The 18,723-nt window shown below is 46.9% G+C and overlaps 1 protein-coding gene across 3 annotated transcripts; it reads left to right on the top strand.

The window, feature by feature from the left end:
- The first annotated feature begins 87 nt into the window (after nucleotides 1-87).
- NCSTN (nicastrin) lies at nucleotides 88-9,143 on the top strand. 3 transcript variants are annotated; one of them, XM_040411424.1, is made up of 17 exons: nucleotides 89-236; nucleotides 1,064-1,168; nucleotides 1,392-1,515; nucleotides 1,615-1,733; nucleotides 2,997-3,142; nucleotides 3,214-3,364; nucleotides 3,744-3,850; nucleotides 4,239-4,391; nucleotides 4,638-4,742; nucleotides 4,864-4,941; nucleotides 5,032-5,201; nucleotides 5,477-5,579; nucleotides 6,207-6,299; nucleotides 6,593-6,680; nucleotides 7,480-7,652; nucleotides 7,945-8,157; nucleotides 8,246-9,143. In XM_040411424.1, exons 1-17 carry the CDS (start codon nucleotides 161-163, stop codon nucleotides 8,366-8,368), a joined length of 2,127 nt encoding a protein of 708 aa, XP_040267358.1. In that variant the 5' UTR covers nucleotides 89-160; the 3' UTR covers nucleotides 8,369-9,143. The 3 variants fall into 3 exon arrangements, with proteins under 3 accessions (XP_040267359.1, XP_040267358.1, XP_040267356.1); XM_040411422.1 differs by having other exon boundaries at nucleotides 3,741-3,850; XM_040411425.1 differs by lacking the exons at nucleotides 6,593-6,680; nucleotides 7,480-7,652; nucleotides 7,945-8,157; nucleotides 8,246-9,143 and adding an exon at nucleotides 6,400-6,533 and having other exon boundaries at nucleotides 88-236; nucleotides 3,741-3,850; nucleotides 6,207-6,363.
- Nucleotides 9,144-18,723: the final 9,580 nt, after the last annotated feature.

Here is an 18,723-nt window from a genome sequence, read left to right as displayed (position 1 = left end):
TCCTCCGAGAAACCATCGAGTTCAGCTCTCCACTCCTTCTCCGGTCAGGGCGGAAGTGACGACAATGACTGGCGGAACTCGGCTGTTTTTGTCACCATGGCCGCTCCTTCGGACTTCCGGTTAGAGAGTATAGGACGGAAGCAATCGCTGGCTGGTGAACATGGCCGCTGCTGGAGAGAAAGGGGTCTCCCGGCTGGGATGGGGGAGTATCGGGGTGTCACTGGTTCTGCTGGCAGGTGAGAGCCGACCGGTAGAGATCCCCTGCTTGTGTCAGGCGACGGTTATTCCTCCAGCTTGGAGGACCCAGCTATTCTGCAGGTCTATCCTGTGATACATGTCACATATCAGGGCCGGCTGTGCTGTGAGAACACTGCTTTACGTCTCTGTTCACACACATGTGGTGTATATATAGGAACTACGTATATATCATCCCTGATCTATAATGTGCACTATAGTGATGGCGGTGATCATGTGACTGCGTATATATCATCACTGATCTATAATGTACACTGTAGTGATGGCGGTGATCATGTGACTGCGTATATATCATCCCTGATCTATAATGTACACTGTAGTGATGGCGGTGATCATGTGACTGCCCGTCACTGCGTATATATCATCACTGATCTATAATGTACACTATTATGGTAGGTAAGTGTTTCTGGAGCACCCTGCTACGCCGTACAGCGCAGGATTTTGGCAGGGATTGTAGTGTTGTGTCCTGTCCTCAGGGATGTCAGTCCCGCTGAAGTGCGGACAGTTGGACTTTGCTCCTCCGAGTCTCCACCTGTTCAACTCCAAACAAATTACTTGCGTCCGGTCAGAGCAGAGTCAGACTGGAAATCACAAGCTGCCTGTATAGGGAATCTGTGAGTCCTGTGATTACAGCAGCATCAGCACTGATTGGGAAGGAAGGAGATGGAAGCTAGCTTGCGGACTGAGATCTACTTTTCTACTAGGTGCATGTATGTTCATACAGGACTTGTGTCATCTTCTCTTATTACACTCCAGCACTATTATAAGCCCTCAGCGTCTCCGTTACTCTCTTGTTTCTGTCTTTCAGCTTTGTGTCGGGGAAACTCTGTGGAGAGGAAGATTTACATCTCATTAAACAGCACAGCCCCTTGTGTCCGGCTCCTCAACGCCACCCACCAAATAGGCTGCCAGTGTGAGTCCTCGTTCCTTCCACTTCTGTAGGGCTTAATACTTTCTATGGTGGCCACAGCGTGGTCTCCAATTTTTTCTAATTCAATGGGAAAACACACCCTGATAATACAATGGATGTAGAGCGTGCTGACAGCCACTTTATACTGTGGTCAGGACTGGTAATAGGGGGAAACGTGGCCAGTGGAGCCATCACTGCGCGGTATGATTTTGTTGTTATTTTCCAGCCTCCAGGAATGGCGACACCGGTGTGATTCATGTTGTGGAGAAGGAAGAAGACTTAACCTGGGTGCTGGAGACCGGACCGACCCCTCCATACATGGTGCTTCTGGAGGGCGACTTGTTCACCAAGTAAGACGCGACTGAGAAGTCTTTTGGTTGCTTAAAAAGAACAATGTCTGCAATCATATCGTAACGGCACCACGTTGATGAATGTTTCCTCTCCAAAAGGGACACTCTGCTGAAGTTTAAGGAGAGCTCTAGAATAGCAGGGATAGCGGTAATGTACGCCAATCCACCACCACCTGAAGGCTTTTCCTTGGACCATTCATGTCCTAATGATGGCTTTGGTGAGTTACCTCCACAAGTAATAACATCTGTATACTGCCCCTATGTACAAGAATATAACTACTATAATACTGCTCCTATGTACAAGAATATAACTACTATACTAATATAACTACTATAATACTGCTCCTATGTACAAGAATATAACTACTATAATACTGCCTCCTATGTACAAGAATATAATTACTATAATACTGCTCCTATGTACAAGAATATAACTACTATAATACTGCTCCTATGTACAAGAATATAACTACTATAATACTGCCTCCTATGTACAAGAATATAACTACTATAATACTGCCTCCTATGTACAAGAATATAACTACTATAATACTGCTCCTATGTACAAGAATATAACTACTATAATACTGCTCCTATGTACAAGAATATAACTACTATAATACTGCCTCCTATGTACAAGAATATAACTACTATAATACTGCCTCCTATGTACAAGAATATAACTACTATAATACTGCTCCTATGTACAAGAATATAACTACTATAATACTGCCTCCTATGTACAAGAATATAACTACTATAATACTGCCTCCTATGTACAAGAATATAACTACTATAATACTGCCTCCTATGTACAGGAATATAACTACTATAATACTGCTCCTATGTACAGGAATATAACTACTATAATACTGCTCCTATGTACAAGAATATAACTACTATAATACTGCCTCCTATGTACAAGAATATAACTACTATAATACTGCCTCCTATGTACAAGAATATAACTACTATAATACTGCTCCTATGTACAAGAATATAACTACTATAATACTGCCTCCTATGTACAGGAATATAACTACTATAATACTGCTCCTATGTACAGGAATATAACTACTATAATACTGCTCCTATGTACAAGAATATAACTACTATAATACTGCTCCTATGTACAAGAATATAACTACTATAATACTGCCTCATATGTACAAGAATATAACTATTATAATACTGCCTCCTATGTACAAGAATATAACTACTATAATACTGCTCCTATGTACAAGAATATAACTACTATAATACTGCCTTCTATGTACAAGAATATAACTACTATAATACTGCTCCTATGTACAAGAATATAACTACTATAATACTGCCTCCTATGTACAAGAATATAACTACTATAATACTGCTCCTATGTACAAGAATATAACTACTATAATACTGCTCCTATGTACAAGAATATGACTACTATAATACTGCTCCTATGTACAGGAATATAACTGCACCCTTCTCCCCAGGACTCTACACTGATCACCATGGCTCCCAGTACTCGCACTGTAACGGTACACTATGGAATCCTCTGGGTAGTGGGATGTCCTATGAAGACTTTGAGTTCCCCGTCTTCCTCCTGCAGGATGAGAATGAGACGGAGGTCATCAGGCAGGTTGGTGGCGGTGGCTCTGGGTTCTCCTGCTCCTCTGCCGCCATCCCGCTGACTCTTCTCTCTCTCTCCAGTGTTACAGGGAGCACAACATTCCTGGTAACGACTCTGCGCCCAGGCACCCGCTGTGCGCCATGCAGCTGATATCTCCTATGCATGCTGTCACCAGCACCGTCACCTGCATGAGGCGCAATTCCATCCAGATGTCTTTCAGCATGAACCCAGGTGGGTGTGTCTGGGGTGTCACAAGGGATATGTATTACCTTCCTGGCGGGTGCGACATATATTAAAGGGGTTCTCCACCTGAGTATTTACTTCCGCAGTGATACATAGTTAGAGGAGCCATCCGGGTAAAACTACAGAAGTGCCTGAGAGGCGGAGCATGACACAGATTCAGAGAGTAGAATGGCAAGCTCCGCCCATACATTGTAAGACCATCTTAGCATGCCGTGTTCCTTTAAGGTTTTCTAGGACCTTGTCTCGGGGTCACTCATTCTGTGGCAGATCCTGGGTGATATGTGAGCCCCCCACACAGTATATATAATGTATATAGTGCTGTAAGCTCCGCCCCCTGTGTAGTGACATCATCACTCTCCTTTAGAAGTTGTGTGCGATTCTCTCGCTGGACACAACGTCTGGAGCAGCGTCCGACCCATCAACATCTCGGGGAACCTGGCGCCAGAGGATGAGGTGGTCGTGTCGGCCTCCAGGGTAAGTGACACGGTGATTCAGTAGTCTCCAAACTTTCTAAAGATCTACTGTGTCAGTCTTCACTGTAAATTTTAGAATTCTGTTGATTCATGAACCAGGTAGCTCAGGATGAGCCGTACTGTAGGCCCCTCTCTTACGTGTATAGTAAATTGAGAGAAGAGTGTCTAACCCCCTTCAGATTTGTTGATTTGTAGGGTGGAGTTAAAGGGGATGTTCAAATTGGACACGCCCCCTGTGGGGTGACTACTGCTGATAGGACGCTGTTGGCCCAGTGACCACTTTCACGATATCCTTGACATCCGATGTCCTGCCCGTGATGAGGTTGGGCACAGTAGACCTCCCCTCGAAGTCCCGTCCTCTCAGTCTTGTGATCTCTTTACCCGCCCAGCTGGACGGCCGATCCTTTTTCTGGAACCTGGCACCCGCGGCCGAGAGCACCGTCTCCAGTCTGGTGACCCAGCTGGCCGCCGCCGAGGCCATCCACAAGGCGCCCGACTCCCAGTCGTTACCCAGGAATATCATGTTTGCCTTCTTCCAAGGGGTAAGATACATGTGACAGACAACGGCACGAAGAGCAATTCCCTGTGATGTCGCCCACCCCCCAGCATGGCCTTCAGCTCGCGTTCTCTTGCTGTTCAGAGCACGTGTCAGTCTTCACTGAAGTTCCGACGTTCTATTCGGCAACCAGGAACGAGCAGGGGTTCTGTATGCAGGCTGTGAGGGCATGCTGGGAGTTTTGGTTCTTCCAGTCTACCTGGATTCACGTCCCCTTGCGTGTCTCCTTCAGGAAGTGTTTGATTACATCGGGAGCTCGCGGATGGTGTACGACATGGAGAAGGGGAAATTTCCCGTCCGGCTGAGCAACATTCACTCCTTCGTTGAGCTCAGTCAGGTAATTCACCTAATATTACTGTCTGTCCCTCATGCTTTACACTGCTGGTCTGCTCCATCAGGGTACAGCTAGGATCTGCGACTCCAAGTAATCTGCCCGTTTTTTTTTTTTTGTCCTCCAGGTGGCGCTGAGGAACAACTCTGCTCTATGGCTCCACACTGACCCAGTGTCTCGAGGCAACGAGACTGTGAACGCAGAGGTAGGTGCCCTGTTTTTTTTTTTTTTGCTGGAGTGCTCCCTCTAGTGGCAGAGTAGTGGAACAGCACTTTAATGTGTTCTCCTCATCCAGGTGGAGCAGCTGATCGAGGTTCTGAAAACTTCCAGCCAAGACACCAATGTCACCCTGCAAGAAATCAACCAGACCCAGGCCCTCCCTCCAGCCTCCTTCCAGCGGTTCCTGAGGGCCCGGAATATCCCGGGTGTGGTGCTGACCGACCACCGAACAGCGTACCACAACAAGTAAGGCTGCCACTACTCTCATCATCCCTTCTGAAATTCTGTTTGTGCAGGTGGTACTCTATAGTTACCCCTGATCTTGCCCTGACACTTTCCATTCGCTAACACCACTAGGGGGCGATAGGCTGTGTAAGCCCCATAAAAAAACTGTGTTAAATGAAAAGTCCCTAAATGTGCCACTGACCAGCGAGGGTTAACGGTAGGAGCCTAATAGTGTGCTGTCTCATCCAGCAGGTGGCAGTACTGGTAACTGGTCTCTGTGTGCTCTCCTCCTGCAGGTACTACAACAGTATGTATGACACCGCCGCCAGCATCAACGTCAACTACCCCAGCGGACTGTCTAGAGAGGAGGCCCTGGACCATGTCACAGACACTGCTCAGGTGAACGCGGGGACTGTGACATCAGGGCAGAGGGGGGGGATCCCTCTGGAAAAATATGGTTTGTGATTCACACCCCAAATTGCAAAATTTGTTGAAATTTTAGAGTCAGACCCCCCCCCCCCCAGAATAGACCCCTGAATGAGCGAGGACCCCTGGAGCGGACGCCCCTAAATGAGCGAGGAGCCCCTGGAGCGGACGCCCCTAAATGAGCGAGGAGCCCCGGAGCGGACGCCCCTAAATGAGCGAGGAGCCCCGGAGCGGACGCCCCTAAATGAGCGAGGAGCCCCGGAGCGGACGCCCCTAAATGAGCGAGGAGCCCCGGAGCGGACGCCCCTAAATGAGCGAGGAGCCCCGGAGCGGACGCCCCTAAATGAGCGAGGAGCCCCGGAGCGGACGCCCCTAAATGAGCGAGGAGCCCCGGAGCGGACGCCCCTAAATGAGTCAGACTCCAGATAATGAGGGGGCTTATTGACTTGTGTTCAGACTCTTCCCATTTCTCCAGCTAGTCCAAAAACATGCTGATAGACTGACCTCCTCACCACTGTGTTGGGAGCGGGATTAGATTGTCAGCTCCTGGAACCAGGCTACATAATAATGTCTTCAATGTGGCTTCCTCCCTCTCGGCAGGCTCTGTCAGAAGTGGCCACGCTGCTCGCGAGAACCCTGTACCTGCAGGCAGGTGGTAAGAACGCCACCGAGATCAAGGCCGACGTTAAGACGGTAAGAAGCTCCGAGGACAACTTCATGGACTTCTCCACCTCTGCTACGTCTCTTCTCCATTCAGGTCTGAAGCTACAGGCAGCCGTCTGCCACCAGAGAGCGGTGGGAGCTCAGAGGAGTTACCCAGTCTGTTGGCTGGAGGTGGAGCTAAAGCACTGTCTGTTGCCATGGGCAACCGGCAGTTTTAAAGGCGGCTTTGGATCTAAATGGAGAAGATGATAAAATCCTTAAATTTTTCCCACAAACTGTGATTTTTAGACTTGGCGGCCATCAAGTTTTCTGTCTCCCTACAGGTGACTCGGATGTTATACGGGTTCCTGGTGATGTCCAACAATAGCTGGTTTCAGTCCATCATTAGGTCCGACTGGAAAGGACATCTGGGTAAGACTGGCCAAAGCAATAAAGGTCTAGTGGTCTCCAGCTTGTGAGTCTTGGGTAAAAATTTGGTAAAAATTAGAAAAAAAATGAAATAAATAAAAAAAAAATAATGGAAAAATGAAAAAAAAAAATACACAAAAATGTAGTAAAGACTAAAAGGCACAAAGAACAATAAAAAACCAATAGATTAATAAATAAATGCTTCATGACAAAGTAATTCTCTCACATGATATAAAGTATTATACATAAAAGAGCATCTGTCAGCAGAATCAACCCTATTAAAGCCGGCTTGCTGGGAATGATCCTTATTTATTCTACCTTCCTATATGTAATGTAGCCTCCTGGAGTACAGAAGGGCTGGATCGGGCCCTCGCTGCTAAAGACACTGCTTCTCGATTGGCGCTGTTAGTCTGTGTATCGGCGCATGCTCACAGGATGTGCGCCACTGACACAGCAGAGCCACCGTCCGAAACAGCCGCCTCCCCTTCCAGGTGTATGCTGACATCATCGACGCATGCGCAGTAGGTACATGCGGCAGATGAGCTGAGCATGTGTCAGTGACTTGGATCGACGTCGCCGGCTCAGGTTGTCTGACCCGGTCTTCAGCATCGGGGTTGTTGACAATCTGGTGCTCTGAGTTCTCGAGCCAGTCCCTTGGTGCTCCGGGAGCCTAACTCGCATCTTAAAAGAAACCGATTCTTCTCCTGAACGGTGCAGGTGTCATTGGAATCGTCAGGGTTAACCCTATAAGGCAGGCCTTTAAGGGGAAAATTCTGAAGTTGCGTCGGTTTTCTTTTTGTAGCAGACAAACCCTCGGAGTATTATGTGACGGCCTCCTTGATGGGAAGTAAGCAGTCTCCAAACCCCCCAACCAGCTTCCTCATCTCCATCCTCGCCAACCTCACCGGGCAAGTCGTAAACTATACCAAAGAGGAATGCCTGAGCCCAGACAAAGCTACGGATTCTAAGAAGGAGGCAAGTACAGCGATGTGTGTGTGTGTGTGTGTGTGTGTGTGTGTGTATATAAATATCACATTCCAGAGCTGCATTCACAATTCTGCGGGCTTCAGAGCTGAAATCTCCCAATGTTCCCTGTCTGTACAGCGCTTTCTTTTAGATCTGGTCATGTAGGAAGAGGAAATTGCCGTCTGCATCATGGGAGTGAATAAGACGACACACTTGCTGACAGTTTTTCCATAAAAAACTTTAATGACCTTCTTTTTTTAATTTTTTTTTATTTTACAATTTCTCTTTTTTTCGTCTTTAGTTGTATGAATACTTATGGGTGCAGGGTCCACTGGTTGATAATTCAACTACCCGGTCCCCCTACTGTGTGCGCAGCACCCTTCGTAGCCCCGTGGCCGAGTCTCCCGCCTTTGAATTGAACGAGTGGGATTCCACAGAATATTCCACCTGGACTGAAAGCCGCTGGAAGGAAATCCAGGCCCGCATATTCCTTGTGCCCAGTCACGAGCTAGAGGTGGGGGTCGCCAGCCTTCCTGATGTCACCAGACTATAAGATATGCCATGTTTTACGGTCAGTGATGCGTTTTTCTCTTTGCCCGCAGGTGATCACGCTCGTCGCGGGCATAGTCGTCGTCCTTGCGTCTTTCGGAGCAACCTACTTCATTAACTCCAAGGCAGACATACTGTTCGGCAGCACACAAGATAGCGGTAATGTGGCCTACTAGACTCTGCTGCTCCCTGCTGGATGGAGGACTGTGACACCTGCTGCTTGCACTGGTTGGGTGGGAATGCCCATGCTGCTTTCATTATGGATCCACACTGGAAGGGACTTCAATTTTCTTCTCCTTCAATTCAAGTAGCGTCCATGACAAGGAGGACAAATCCTTACCCCACTGATAGGAGAAAGTGCAACGTGATGGCAGCAAGTTTCCAAGACGGAGTCGAGAGCTCTGGGACCAAACTCATCCTCTGTCTTTACCATGCACCTTCCAAAAGGTTAATCATTTTCCTTACTTCCAAAATTTGATAGCGGCCGATTCCTCCCAATTTAATTACTGATCGTTTCCCAATTCAGCTGAAAACCTGAGATCAGATGTTGTGCTGCCTACTAACCAATGGAAAGGCTGGTTGTAGGGGAGTACCACTTGTCGACCAGTGGAAAGTCTCATCCTTAGTGGTGTGCTACCAACCAACGAAAAGACTGGTTAGTAGGGGGCGTGCTGCCAACTTGCCAATGAAAAGACTGTTTGGTAGGGGTGTGCTGCCAACTGACCTATGGAAAGACTGCTGGAGTGGGGGGGGGGGGGGGGGTGCTTACGACTCACCAATTGTAAGACTGGTTGGTAATTTTTCAGATTTTCCATTTCATTGTATATAATTTTCTGTAAAATTTAGAAATTTCCACAGAATTATTTGTCCCCAGTTGACTTTTGAGGATCATTGTAAGTTTTATATGTTGTTGACCCTTTCCCCAAATGTAATAAAAGGACTAAAAAAAAAGCCTAAAATATTCATATAACCTGTAGGGGATGCCAGTTCATTAGCATGAGGCTCATTAGGCTCTGCAAGACTGCTCGGTAGTCTGTAGGTGCGGACGTTTCCACTAAGGACCATGGACAGTCTTGTAGTACCACTATGTAACCTGTAGGTGCTGCCGTTTCCACTAAGGACCATGAAAAGTCTTGTCGTACCACACTGTAACCTGTAGGTGCTTCTGTTTCCACTAAGGACCATGGACAGTCTTGTAGTACCACTCTGTAACCTGTAGGTGCTTCTGTTTCCACTAAGGACCATGGACAGTCTTGTAGTACCACTCTGTAACCTGTAGGTGCTTCTGTTTCCACTAAGGACCATGGACAGTCTTGTAGTACCACTCTGTAACCTGTAGGTGCTGCTGTTTCCACTAAGGACCATGGACAGTCTTGTAGTACCACTCTGTAACCTGTAGGTGCTTCTGTTTCCACTAAGGACCATGGACAGTCTTGTAGTACCACTCTGTAACCTGTAGGGGCTGCCGTTTCCACTAAGGACCATGGACAGTCTTGCAGTACCACTCTGTAACCTGTAGGTGCTTCTGTTTCCACTAAGGACCATGGACAGTCTTGCAGTACCACTCTGTAACCTATAGGTGCTGCTGTGTTCACTAACATTCCTGAAAAAAGGACAGCAGAACCTCTGATGCCACCAGATATAAGGTAACTATAACATAAGTCGGTCCTCAGCCTTGAGGCCTCAAGAACATGACACTTTCCATTTTTGCGTTCTGCTGATACCAGACATCCCTGTCTATGTTAGAATTGCTTATTTTTGTGTCTGCAAAAAACGATATTTTTCGTGGGGCTGTGTTCCAGACAGTACACTGGCTGTCGGCATCCTGTGCGGCCCCGTGTGCTGCATCTGTGTGTTCTCCATTAGAGAAGAGCTCCCATCAACCAATCCCCATCCCTCCGAGCCAGAAGGACTAAAACAAAGGAACGACCAGTGAAGCAACATCTCTTTAAGGGTGAACACAGGGGTGAGAGGCCTTCTTCTGATTTCGGTGGCACTATTTCTCCCCACTATATATTGCTCATGTGGCCCAGGAGCAGCTCAGCCTTACAGAAGGGAATGAGGCTGAGTGCAATACCAAGGATAGCCACTATACAATGTACGGCGCTGTGCACGGTGAGCTGAGAGAACCATGGCTCCAGGTGTAAATGTTAGTAAATTGGCCGGCGGGGCAGGAGTCTCGGAACAGCCCCCGACACGCCCATACTCCGCTCCTATTACACCCAACTGGCGGACATGGCGTAAAGCCAGCTGTACGACTAAATATTGTCTCGCGGCTGGTTAGAGAAGGTGACTTGTGATTGTTTTACGCCTAAAATAATCACCGTCCATTAGTAAATGTGCCCTTACCTCTTATGGTGCCAGACTGGCCTCCACTAAATTCAGGGAATGCAGGTTACACATGGAGGCCAGTGTGGCACCAGAGGTATAATAGCGTGGGCTCAGCATGCATGTGGGACCTGCATCCCCTGAATGTAATGGAGGCCAGTATGGCACCAGTGAACGTGTTACTTAGTATTAGGTTCCTGTCCTAAAGAGATCGCCTTGCTGTGGCGGACAGGCACAAATCATTATGTACAAAATGTTTAGATTTATTATTTTTTTGCGGGGCCGTGAAACGGACATGCGGATATGGGCAGTACACAGTGTGCTGTCCGCATAATTTGTGGCCCCATTGAGATGAATGAGTCTGGATTCGAGCCTCAAAACATGAAGATCAGATGCGGATCAAAACCACGGATGTGTGCAAGGGCCCTGACTGTGAGCCAAAACCTGTAGAGAAGCTGCTCAGAGATCAGTTATAAGGGAAAGATCTGCTCCTGTTCTGTGTTCTGGCTCACAATAACTGACGGAAATCACTGACCGAACACTGACATGTGAATAAGGCATAGTTTGTAGGTGCCGTTGTTTCCAGTAATGTCCAGTGAAAAGCTTGCAGTATCACCTTGTCACCTGTAGGTGGGTTGTCTGTTTAAAGCACCGCAGTACCTCTCTGTGACCTACAGGTGTTGCTCTTTCAGCAGCTTTGCACTACTGCGCTCTAACCTCTAGGTGTCACTGTCTGATGCAGTTCTCGTCTAAGCTGGATATCAGGTTTGGAAAGGGCCGTCTAATGTAGCAGAGTTGAGTTTGTGTGAATGACACTGAAGCCCATGTACCGCTGTCAGATTTGTAGGGGTTCCCCACACTGTGAGGACCTGTCTAGACATAGAGTTGGTTTAGTTTCCGAATTCCCCTGCTCTGTTCAGTTCTGGTTCCAGACCCGGTCCTGGCATGAATTCTTGGCACTCCGGCAACATCATTGGTGGCCAGGCATACCGCCGTGTATCTAGATGATTTACTGTATCTAAGTCGGAGCTGGGGGGCGGGGGGGAGAGGTCTTCTCCATCTTGTGTCTTCTCAGCCCTCTTCCAGCTGCTGTGGCCCTGACCTGGGTGCACCCTGCGGAGGGTCACGTGGCAGATGGGAAGTGAGGGGATGAGATTTGAGTTGACAGTGGAGACCGCAGGACAGTAACACTGATCATCATATGAGAGGTTTAACCCCTTCACCACTCTCGAAAGAGTCATGAATACATACTTTTATCGATTTTCTAGCATTATTAAGGTATAGAATAATTAAGGATCATATCCATGGGGGTTAATTGAACATCTCATTCCAAGACAATGACCTGAGTTGGTTCCCCTTTGGCTGCTATAGAAGCCTCCACTATAATAGTGTCCTGGAGATTGGTGGCCATTCACCCACGAGGGCAGAGATTAGGTCAGGCTCAAAGATTACGTTCCAGGTTCTCCCAATGGTCTTGGATAAGGCGGAAATCATCAAATTGACAGATTCTACCACAATAAATCATATGTTTATGGACCTTATCTTCTTCTTGGGTTATACTGAGCGTAGGACGGACCTTCCTGGAACCGGTTTATAGAAGAAGTTAATTAGAAGGTGGTTGTGTGCTACAGCAAAGAAGTCCAAACCGTGAGAAACACTATTAACCATTTATAGTAAAACCTGTTTGAGATGACCACCTAAAATATCATTAAAAAATGGTCTTCTAGGGGGATAGTTTTCTTAAAAAGATTGGAATAGACATCTGCAGTAGGATCGTGGAAATTTGGGCTAAAAGTGGTGGTCTTTCAGAGTGGATTCATTGTATTCTGGTAGGAAACTTTTTTTTGGTATCTACCCAATCCCCAGCTTCCTGCATCATAGTGCCAGTTGGTGAGTCTTGCTTCATCATGACATGTTTCCACTGCTCAACACTGGTGGTGATAGCTTTACCACTGCTGCCTCCTGGTACTAAGCGTGGCGCATTGAGCCCTACATCTAGATACTGATGGTCCTGAAAACCAGCCCATAAAGCTCCTGAAGAGCAGGTCTCGTATCATTCCAGAGCTCATTTGGGATGAAGGCTTATACAGGTGCATCTTAATAAATTAGAATATAATCAAAAAGTTAATTTATCAGCACCAGTAGGTGACCACAGAAAAGACCACCACTTGAATCTTCTTCAACTGGTAGTCTTTTGGAGACGATTCACTGTAAATGTTCTCCCGGTGTCCATCACACCCAGGTTCCTGCATAAAACCCTCCGCTGTGAGTCAAGTGAACATGTTCTTAATGCTCAACACTACAGAGGTGATGGCTTTACAGCTGCCTCCTGGCATTCAGCGTCCTTCATTCAGCCTTATATCAAGATCCAACCCATGAAGATCCTGATGGACAGTTCTTGTGTTGGTTCCTGAACTTATTTGGGATGCAGGAATGAGGGCCTTGGCTGACTACAGAAAAGACCACTAGTAGAATCTTCTTCAGGTGGTGGTCTTCAGGAGATGTTCTCCTGGAATCCACCATGTTTCTTCTGCTTAATAGCTTTAGAGCTTTCTCCTGGCATTGAGTGTGCTAAATTCAGGCTTATGTCCAGTTAATATTTACAGTGGGATTGTCACCCACCTTTCCTGCTCTGCCGTTACACAGCTCGATATGATAGGGATGAAATCTTGTAGAAGTAGACTTTCAGATGCTGGGAGTTGTAGTTTTGCAACAGCTGGAGAACCACAGGTGTTATTGCTGGGGATATTTAGATCTTGGGGGAGGATAATAGACAGAGGTGCCACCCGTCTGATATGGCGGTGCTGGCCGTCAGTAACTTACTGGCGCTTGTTTTCCGGTTGTACACATGTACGGCTTGTTTAATGTCACCGCTCCGGCGCTGTGACTGACGCAACTCCAGGTAATGTCAGGGCTGTTATTGCTGGATCTCCATGTAAACAAGACCACGTCCACCCCAGGGAGACCTCACCATGGAGCACAGCGGTGGCAGCGTGCCCGGGCAGACTGCTGGAGGCACAGAGGACAGCCGAGCCTCCTGCATCACTACTGCCCTCATCAGGTACCACCCTGCTGTAAACAGCTATACCTACCAGAAGCTCAGCAGACAGTATCACACAGGACAGGATTAGATACACAGCTCAGCAGGCAGTATCACACAGGATAGGATTAGATACACAGCTCAGCAGACAGTATCACACAGGACATGATTAGATACACAGCTCAGCAGACAGTATCACACATGATAGGATTAGATACACAGCTCAGCAGACAGTATCACACAGGATAGGATTAGATACACAGCTCAGCAGACAGTATCACACAGGATAGGATTAGATACACAGCTCAGCAGACAGTATCACACAGGATAGGATTAGATACACAGCTCAGCAGTCAGTATCACTCAGGATAGGATTAGATACACAGCTCAGCAGACTGTATCACACAGGACAAGATTAGATACACAGCTCAGCAGACAGTATCACACAGGATAGGATTAGATACACAGCTCAGCAGACAGTATCACACAGGATAGGATTAGATACACAGCTCAGCAGACAGTATCACACAGGATAGGATTAGATACACAGCTCAGCAGACAGTATCACACAGGATAGGATTAGATACACAGCTCAGCAGGCAGTATCACACAGGATAGGATTAGATACACAGCTTAGCAGATAGTATCACACAGGATAGGATTAGATACACAGCTCAGCAGACAGTATCACACAGGACAGGATTAGATACACAGTTCAGCAGACAGTATCACACAGGACAGGATTAGATACACAGCTCAGCAGACAGTATCACACAGGATAGGATTAGATACACAGCTCAGCAGACAGTATCACACAGGACAGGATTAGATACACAGCTCAGCAGACAGTATCACACAGGATAGGATTAGATACACAGCTCAGCAGACAGTATCACACAGGATAGGATTAGATACACAGCTCAGCAGGCAGTATCACACAGGATAGGATTAGATACACAGCTCAGCAGACAGTATCACACATGATAGGATTAGATACACAGCTCAGCAGACAGTATCACACAGGGTAGGATTAGATAAACAGCTCAGCAGACCGTATCACACAGGATAGGATTAGATACACAGCTTAGCAGACAGTATCACACAGGATAGGATTAGATACACAGCTCAGCAGACAGTATCACACAGGATAGGATTAGATACACAGCTCAGCAGACAGTATCACACAGGATAGGATTAGATACACAGCTCAGCAGACAGTATCACACAGGATAGGATTAGATACACAGCTCAGAAGACAGTATCACACAGGATGGGATTAGATACACAGCTCAGCAGACAGTATCACACAGGATAGGATTAGATACACAGCTCAGCAGACAGTATCACACAGGGTAGGATTAGATACACGGCTCAGCAGACAGTATCACACAGGATAGGATTAGATACACAGCTCAGCAGACAGTATCACACATGATAGGATTAGATACACAGCTCAGCAGTCAGTATCACATAGGATAGGATTAGATACACAGCTCAGCAGTCAGTATCACACAGGATAGGATTAGATACACAGCTCAGCAGACAGTATCACACAGGATAGGATTAGATACACAGCTCAGCAGACAGTATCACACAGGATAGGATTAGATACACAGCTCAGCAGACAGTATCACACAGGATGGGATTAGATACACAGCTCAGCAGTCAGTATCACTCAGGATAGGATTAGATACACAGCTCAGCAGACTGTATCACACAGGACAAGATTAGATACACAGCTCAGCAGACAGTATCACACAGGATAGGATTAGATACACAGCTCAGCAGACAGTATCACACAGGATAGGATTAGATACACAGCTCAGCAGACAGTATCACACAGGATAGGATTAGATACACAGCTCAGCAGACAGTATCACACAGGATAGGATTAGATACACAGCTCAGCAGTCAGTATCACTCAGGATAGGATTAGATACACAGCTCAGCAGACTGTATCACACAGGACAAGATTAGATACACAGCTCAGCAGACAGTATCACACAGGATAGGATTAGATACACAGCTCAGCAGACAGTATCACACAGGATAGGATTAGATACACAGCTCAGCAGACAGTATCACACAGGATAGGATTAGATACACAGCTCAGCAGACAGTATCACACAGGATAGGATTAGATACACAGCTCAGCAGTCAGTATCACTCAGGATAGGATTAGATACACAGCTCAGCAGACTGTATCACACAGGACAAGATTAGATACACAGCTCAGCAGACAGTATCACACAGGATAGGATTAGATACACAGCTCAGCAGACAGTATCACACAGGATAGGATTAGATACACAGCTCAGCAGACAGTATCACACAGGATAGGATTAGATACACAGCTCAGCAGACAGTATCACACAGGATAGGATTAGATACACAGCTCAGCAGACAGTATCACACAGGATAGGATTAGATACACAGCTCAGCAGACTGTATCACACAGGACAAGATTAGATACACAGCTCAGCAGACAGTATCACACAGGATAGGATTAGATACACAGCTCAGCAGACAGTATCACACAGGATAGGATTAGATACACAGCTCAGCAGACTGTATCACACATGATAGGATTAGATACACAGCTCAGCAGACAGTATCACACAGGATAGGATTAGATACACAGCTCAGCAGACAGTATCACACAGGATAGGATTAGATACACAGCTCAGCAGACAGTATCACACAGGATAGGATTAGATACACAGCTCAGCAGACAGTATCACACAGGATAGGATTAGATACACAGCTCAGCAGACAGTATCACACAGGAGAGGATTAGATACACAGCTCAGCAGACAGTATCACACAGGATAGGATTAGATACACAGCTCAGCAGACAGTATCACACAGGAGAGGATTAGATACACAGCTCAGCAGACAGTATCACACAGGATAGGATTAGATACACAGCTCAGCAGACAGTATCACACAGGAGAGGATAAGATACACAGCTCAGCAGACTGTATCACACAGGATAGGATTAGATACACAGCTCAGCAGACAGTATCACACAGGAGAGGATTAGATACACAGCTCAGCAGACAGTATCACACAGGATAGGATTAGATACACATCACCGCTAGGCTTTCCGTTATATTTGTAATCTATTCAAAATAACGGAAAGCATATTTTTGTCTTTTTAACGGACTGACGAAACGGATCCGTTTAAAAAACGGACACAATGCATCCGTATGCTTTCCGTTATGTTACGTTATTCATTGTTTTTAAACGGATCCGTTTTTCTTTTTTTCAAATTTCATTTCAGCATGCTCAGAAAAAAAAACGGATTTCATAACGGATCACGTACAAAGCAATCCGTCACACAAACGGATCCGTCACAAATCCGTTATTTTAGACGAGAGCAAAAGTCCTGCATGTAGGAATTTTTTTTTCCTTCCGTGAAGCTGACGGAAAGGAGCCAAACGGAGTGTGACTGGCGTGAATGGGATTTACAACGGATCCGTTTATTTGAACGGATGAATAGAACGGAAATCCAGACGGTGATGCGAAGAGCGCGCTCCTCCATCCACACACAATAGGAATCCATCTGTCCGTCCGTCCCTATCTCCCTCGGATATTCCTATTCCGGGATACATGGAAGGTGTCTGTGACTCCCATGACCTGTGACCCCGGCTGGCTGCGGAGCGGAGGAGGGGCGGCTGGGTAGCAGGGAGCTGTGACAGCTGCCCTGAGCCCTGAGGGGTAAGAGATGCTGGAAAATCCAACATCACGCCAAGGGAGCACATGTTCCTGAACACACGCCGCGCCCAGATGCTATGGGGGGCAGACGGGGGTCCTCCACTGCTTGCTTCTCATATATATTCACAACATGGCCTCAAGGCGGCCATTTTGGGTTTAATTTAAATTGGTTGCTATGGGCAACAAAGACAGGGATACCTTTAGAGAGTTTATCTGTCAGCAACCAACCAGAGCTCTGCTTTCATTTTTTCAAAGCAGTTTAGGAAATGAAAGCTGAGCCCTGATTGGTCGCTATGGGCAACAGAGGGTCTGCAGAGGCAGCTTTGATATTTGAGGCCTAGTCTCCTGCACTTCAAGGATTGCTCCTTTTTAGCTCCCCCGAAATCTTAAGACCTTCTTCACAATCCTCTAGCGATCATCTATAAGGGTCCATTTACACGTCCGTAGCAATACACCCGGCCGGCACCCCCATAGAACTGCGTATTCTTGTCCGCAATTGCGGAAAAGAATAGGACATGTTCTATTTTTTTTCGGAAGCCACGGACCGGAAGATCGGGGCCGCGCTCCGGAAATGCGGATGCAGATTCCTGCCCCATAGAGAATGAATGGGTCCACACCCGTTCCGCAATTTGCGGACACATTCACGGACGTGTAAATGAATGGACCCTAATAGAGGTATCAGGGGTTTGTAAGAGGGTTGGAAATCAATGTGATACGCCATGTTGTATGATATGTGATTTACCACGCACTGTAAATTCTACCTAAGGTATATGACTGCCCCAGAGTCAGTATGATGTCACAGTCTGCCCATGACATCATCACTATACTTTCCTGCCATGGTCTCAGTACTTCCAGGGTGATCCACCCACTGCAGTGCACAGTGCTAATGTGAAGGGGGCACAATGGGCATTTCTACTCTGGAGGGGGCACAATGAGCATTTCTAATGTGAAGGGGGCACAATGAGCATTTCTAATGTGAAGGGGGCACAATGGGCATTTCTACTCTGGAGGGGGCACAATGGGCATTGCTAATGTGAAGGGGGCACAATGAGCATTTCTACTCTGGAGGGGGCACAATGGGCATTTCTACTCTGGAGGGGGCACAATGGGCATTTCTACTCTGCAGGGGGCACAATGAGCATTTCTAATGTGAAGGGGGCACAATGAGCATTTCTACTCTGGAGGGGGCACAATGGGCATTGCTAATGTGAAGGGGGCACAATGGGCATTTCTACTATGGAGGGGGCACAATGGGCATTTCTACTCTGGAGGAGGCACAATGGGCATTTCTAATGTGAAGGGGGCACAATGGGCATTTTTAATGTGAAGGGGGCACAATGGCCATTTCTTCTCTGGAGGGGGCACATTGGGCATTTCTACTCTGGAGGGGGCACTTAGGGTATTCAAACTCTGTGGGGAGGAACTAAGGTGGCATTGCAATGTGTC

The sequence above is a fragment of the Bufo bufo genome, chromosome 11 (genome assembly GCF_905171765.1).
Source record: "Bufo bufo chromosome 11, aBufBuf1.1, whole genome shotgun sequence".
NCBI classification, from domain to species: domain Eukaryota; kingdom Metazoa; phylum Chordata; class Amphibia; order Anura; family Bufonidae; genus Bufo; species Bufo bufo.
The sequence above is the reverse complement of the archived record's forward strand: the minus strand, read 5'-3'. Positions and strand labels throughout refer to the sequence as shown.